The 5,941-nt window shown below is 41.6% G+C and overlaps 1 protein-coding gene across 1 annotated transcript; it reads right to left on the reverse strand.

Moving 5' to 3' along the window:
* Positions 1–1,761: 1,761 nt before the first annotated feature.
* LOC117558408 (aquaporin-4-like) lies at positions 1,762–5,715 on the reverse strand. Its single transcript, XM_034234597.1, has 5 exons — positions 5,587–5,715; positions 4,713–5,130; positions 4,470–4,634; positions 3,585–3,665; positions 1,762–2,692 (listed from the first exon to the last, which is right to left on the reverse strand). Exons 1-5 carry the CDS (start codon positions 5,643–5,645, stop codon positions 2,441–2,443), a joined length of 975 nt encoding a protein of 324 aa, XP_034090488.1. The 5' UTR covers positions 5,646–5,715; the 3' UTR covers positions 1,762–2,440.
* Between the last annotated feature and the right edge of the window lie 226 nt (positions 5,716–5,941).

Consider the following 5,941-nt stretch of genomic DNA (forward strand, 5'->3'; position numbering starts at 1 on the left):
TCAAACTGATCCCAATCCTGTGTTGTCGGTTTGAACTACCCGTTTTGAAGATTTGATCCAGATTAAAGCTTGGATTGGATTTCCTGATCTGATCGGATATCAAAGTGATCCTAATCCTGTTTTTTGGTTTTGAACTCCCCTAAATCCAAATCTGATCTGATCAGATAGGGATTAAAAGTTTTGAACTCCTGGGCCCAGATGAGCAAAGGCTAATAAATCAATACAGAGTCAGTGAGCCCATTCACCATCCTCTGTCCCAAGAGGAAATAGTTAATGCATGAAGCATCAGATTTATGTACTCATTAATTTGGGCTATAAAGATGATTAAAGGGAGCTGAGAGGTTGTTGGCCTTGAGCCACTGAAGCCTTGAGCGATATAAGTAGCCTGCCTGCAGGTAAAGGACAGTGCTGCGTAGAAACACAGTGATGTGCATTTTGAACCCCAGTAGGCCGTGAAGAACAGAATTTGTTAACAGAAACAATCTCACACCACTATTATTCAAGAGTTAAATCTGTGAAAAACAGCCAGGATCCATTTCAAGTAAAAAAAGGGTCAACATTTCTAAGATGTCCAAGGTTGAGTTAAAAACGATTTCACTATGAGTTTGGGCTTCAATTGAAGTACTGGGGTAATGTTAGGGAGCTGTGTGGTGCAGTGGGTTGAGCGTTGGTGTTCGGATCAAGGGGTCACAGGTTCAAACCCCACTGCAGTCAGCATGTTGTTGTGTCCCTGGGCAAGACACTTTACCCCAAATTGCTCCTGTGGGGATTGTCCACAGTATGTTAGTCGCTTTGTTTAAAAGTGTCTAACAACAAGTAACATGTAATGTTATAGTGCAACACGTATCATTTCTGTGTAGTTCTGAATAAAAAACTTTGACAATTCCAAATGAAATGTGGCTAAGACTTTAAGAATACAACTGACTTATGTGTTCCCATGGTTGCAGTGAGACCTGTACATCCAAGGCTCTTGGGTGCCCTCCCCTGGAGAAATACAAATAGGAACATTATTGCAGAGCAGGTGGTTCACATTGTGGCCAGTAGGTGATGCTGTTGTCACATATAAAGACTGCATTTACATAGGGAGAAAGGTGAAATAGGGGAAGTGAGTCAATGTAGGAGTAAAAACAATTTTGATTCAGTATCTGAAATGTACTGGCGTTGTGGCCTTGAAAACCCAATATAGTTGCAGCATGTAGACAACACCAGTTGATGCAGTAGGTCAGTGAAGCTGATCATTTCCTCTACATTACAGAACAATAAATTGAATTGCACCTGTTCTTTCAGAAAAGGAAATAAACCTCAGACAAAACAGATTACTCCTATTTCGGATCACAAAGTGGTATCATTTCCTGTGCTATCTGCTGATGGAATGAGATTACATGAAGCTATTCTCAGAGACTTAACTCACAAGGATCACACATCCTGGACATTTATCTGGCCATAGGGAGACATCATCTAAGGTAGATGAGCCAATCCATCATTGATCTGAACATTTCCGCTCCCCAGTGCCCAGCTCCTACGATCAGCAACAAGTAGCTCAGGTGAAAAGCCTTTTGGGGATGGTCACTAGATTTATTTTTGATTGTAATGAAGATGTAGATCTTTTACGTATTCTAGCAATTCAAGTGTGTGAGCTTAAAACAAGAACCTAGCTAAACGCAAAATCATAAAGACATCAGACAAACATCTCAATAACAAGTTAAAACTTGTGTTTGAAATAAAGTGAAATGTGAAATGTGCTAAAGGAAGATAATCTAGGTCTATAAAATAACAACAGCTAACAATCACATTTCTTACGATATTGAAAAAATAAAATCATCATGTAGCAATAATCATAATAAACATCAAAAAGTGTTTCTATGTCCATGCACTACTTTTTTCCCTGACTAATGCACTGAAAATAGAGAGCACTGTAATAAAACCCCTGGTAATAAAGTTTGTCAGAACTGCTTACGTTGCTTGGGACCTGTAATGTGCTTAATGATTAGAAGAAAATGCTCTCCTGTTATTAAATATAAAGTACATGGACCAAATGTGACACTAATCCAAAAATAACAAGCCTGCATTTTCTTCTTCACTTCTCCAATTCAGCGTGATGACCCCACATAATTGGTTGACCTCACACATATTTCTCTTCCACAATGTATTGCGGACCGTCTTTCTTCAGCGTTCAATGTGCGCCACATGCCAACACCGCTACAACAAATCATTAAAGGAGGGCTTCAGGAGGAGTATTGAACAGTTTGTAGATGTTTGTGGGATTGAGCCATAACATCATATTTGTTTTATGACAATGAGAGTAATTTAGACTTGCTGTAAGGCCTCATGGACAGAAATTATTTTCTGCTTTGTAGGGGGCAAGCTCAAGATGGATCCTCCAACGTTTGATTGTCAATGTGCTCTACAGATTGGTCTCCATTTCCAGTGCACGTGATAGTCATACTGAAGACAGAACTTCTCTCGTCGAGTCCAGGAATGGATCCTTTTTCTCAGATTTCTCCAGATCAATAGTGTGGATGGATCCCGGCTTGATGACAATGTCCTCTGTCTCCACCTCCCGGTATATTCCTGACGGGTCCTTCTGGAAGACCTGCTTCAGCCTCTTCTTCGTCTCAGGGTCAGGGCAGTACAGGTACTCATACAGGCCAGCAGCAAGTATGGCACCCAGTATGGGTCCCACCCAGTACACCTGCAATAACAAACACCTCAATTAGCCAGCAGTTACATTTCTACCCATGGGAGATGATTTATTAAAAATCTATAAAAAGTGGCACTGGTATCGCTATTAAAACTGCTTTCGATCCGCTGCAGATTTGGAAAAACAGGGTCAACCTGCATAAGAAGCAGGTAGATCAGTATCTGTAGCTTCCTGCATTTGCCTCCAAGAAAGGACACTTCTGAATATGATACCAGCCACAGTGACAGTTACTGCCAGTGTTAAGCCTAAGCACATCTCCTTAAACACACGCACACGACACGCACACACACACGCACGCACGCACGCACACACACACATCATTGACACCATGTTGTCTGCAAATAGCTCAGTGGAAATAATTGCCAGGATACAAAAATTCAGCGCTAATGCTATTTTACACCTCTTTCAGTATGTATCTCATTATGTAGCTGGAGGATGAAAATGCTGTAAGTTTGTGAGATTTGTTGGCACTTTCTTCATTAGGTGAAGTCAAATATTAAAGGGCCATATGTTCAATTTTTTCCAGATTTTCTCTTTGCATTCAGTGATATAAGTGTAATACCATTCTTTGATTATATTTTTAGGTGACAGCTGTTTTCACTGCTCTGGCAATGGTGTTGGAAATGCGACCTTACCAGGTTTCAACATTGTTAGTCTACTGAAGAGCTTACTCTCTGCAGGTCATCATCATTTTATATTCTCAATAATTTAAGAGCATTTTTTACATGTTACCATGACATAAAATTAGCAGTGAACTGATATATTATACTTGAGTACTACATTGAATAAATGGCAAGCCGAACTTACGCAGACACTATCTGGGTAAATTTCGCCATGCAAACTCCTGGACGAAATATAATCCTTTTAAGCAAGTATCTCTTACCCAGTGGTTCTCAAAGTTAAGAGTGACCAGTGCAGGCGCGAAAGATCGAGCAGGGTTCATGCTGGCTCCTGTAAAAGGGATCTAGAAGACACATAACAGCATTGGTTTAAGTGCAATTGATCAAACATCATAACATAACATTATCAGATATTTTTTTAGGTATGATGCTGTGCTACTTTGACTTACAGAACATGTCTAATACTGCAAAAATACGTCTAACACAGGACAGTATTCTGTATGTATGTATATATGTATTTGCTAAACAGACCCGGGGAGAAAATCCATAGAGCAGTGCAAGAGATAACATCTATTTCCCTGTGCATTCATTTGCTCTGCAGGGTTCAGGGAGCCCCCAGAGATTGGTTGCTATGCGATGGCAGCCTCCAATAAAGACGTGCACGTGGGTGTGAATCAGCGAGAAGCGTACAATATCACACAAAGAAGAAGAGATGCTTTGATGCGCCTGCTCTTTCTCAAGAAGCATCTTTCTCCAGCGTTCAGCACATGCTAAAGAGGCTTGCACTTGTAACTAGTCTTGTATTCTTTAAAGTGGAGTGATGAATTTGTTTTTCAGATGAATCTTTTAATCATTGTTCCAGGATTTGGAGCACAGGATGTGTCAGCTAATAGTATATGTGGTTGCATAAAATGTCTAAGTTTGGTGTATTGTAGGTTTTAATATAATTGTAGGAATATACATGTTGGGAAAGTACTTCAGGGTTTCTATGTCATTTAGATGCTGGAGGTATAAGAATTTTCGAACATAACAATAGGGTAAGAGGCCAAATATGAACTTCTATAACAATCACTGCAACAGTAGAAATATTCACCTTTCCTTCTTACCTCATTCAAGATTTCTTATCTGATTGACTGGAAGGTACTTACAGCAAATAAGTGACCGATAGCTACAGCAAAGCCAATGGAAAGGCTAGCAGAGCCTCCGAGGTCTGAGCGTTTAGGGTCACAGGTGGCGAACACAGTGAAGACCAGTTCGAATGTGATTAGGAGCTCCACAAGAAGAGCGTGTCCCAATGAGATGTTGGGGTTCACCTTGGAAACAGAACATTTACCTCATGAACTTTAACTGTAAAGTTATACACACATAAATAGAAATGGTCAGGTTCTTACCGAGGTCACACCGAAGGACCCTCTGACAGCAGCAGGTGTGACTAGGTAGAGGATCGCAGCTCCTGTGACACCCCCGAGGCACTGAGCCAGCACATAGAATAACGCCTTGGCCAGGCTCAGCTTTCTAGTAACAACCATCGCTGCTGTGACCGCGGGGTTAATGTGTCCGCCACTTATATGACCAAAACATTGCACCATAGTGGCGATGCTCAGGCCAAAGCACAGGGAGATAAGGACTAGGTCAGCCGGGGGAGGCTTCTCCTCGCCTGCAGCCCAGTTAATGGTGGAGCCCAGACCGAGAAGGACAAAGATGAGAGTGGCCAGGTATTCTCCAGACACAGCCCTCCAGAAGTCCTTGGTCCAGATCCCTTTAAATGCCACCATTATGCTCTGACAGTTACACCAGGACAGGAACCTCCTGGCGAAAAGAATAATGAGCAAAATGATTAACCTACTTTTGTATTCCTGGTGTGTGCATTTGGCTGGAAGTTTACTGAACCCTATCAGCATGGCTGCCTCTGGGCACAACATTTATAACTCCACTTGGGATATAAGCCAGTGACTTTCCATCACAAAATGCCATACAAAGCATTCTTTAAACATTGTGTACAGGGGCAAATGATCGCCCTTACAGTCAAAGCATACACTGTTTAATTGCTGTCAATCATTGAACCAGGATGGATGATACTGTACATTTACATTTTTCACTATCAAGGATAAGGAGAACGCCATTAGCATACATTTGTGCATCTGCTCGGTTAATGTACATTCAGATAATTGTTTAACACACAATGAAATATCAGCAGACCTCCAAGGCAAAGAAGTTTGATATCTTTACTCATTTGTTTTCCCAGTTCAAAAGGCTAAAACTCACCCAATGCAATTTGTTCTCACTCTCTCTGTCCTGTATGTGTGTGCTGTGTTCTCTGTCATAAGTCCTGGTGAGTTATTCCAGCAGCCGAGACATCTTTCCCTTGATCACATCTGAAAGTTGAAATGGCTGTGTGACCCTGTAGTACTTACAGAAAAGCAGCAGGCTGTGTGAGAGCAGGATTGGAGAAGAGAGCAGGTCTGTCAGATAAACATGATCCACACATTGTGCCCCGGGATTGAATCCAACAGCTTTATTAAGTTCCTAGCAGGGCATCACCTCTAGGGAATTAAACAGCCTGCACAGGGGGAGGAGCCATGAGATCTGCTTGCTGTGCAAACAGTTTCACCGTTGCACA

This window comes from Gymnodraco acuticeps, unplaced genomic scaffold, assembly GCF_902827175.1.
Source record: "Gymnodraco acuticeps unplaced genomic scaffold, fGymAcu1.1, whole genome shotgun sequence".
NCBI lineage: Eukaryota > Metazoa > Chordata > Actinopteri > Perciformes > Bathydraconidae > Gymnodraco > Gymnodraco acuticeps.

What these genes read in the sequence shown, in the direction of transcription:
- LOC117558408 (XM_034234597.1), bottom strand. Translation starts at nt 5,645, where the DNA reads ATGACAGAGAACACAGCACACACATACAGGACAGAGAGAGTGAGAACA. An exon ending in GTGAGAACAAATTGCATTGG is followed by an intron (nt 5,131 to 5,586) that starts GTGAGTTTTAGC and finishes TCTTTTCGCCAG; the next exon opens with GAGGTTCCTGTCCTGGTGTA. An exon ending in TTAACTTTGAGAACCACTGG is followed by an intron (nt 2,693 to 3,584) that starts GTAAGAGATACT and finishes TTGTTATTGCAG; the next exon opens with GTGTACTGGGTGGGACCCAT.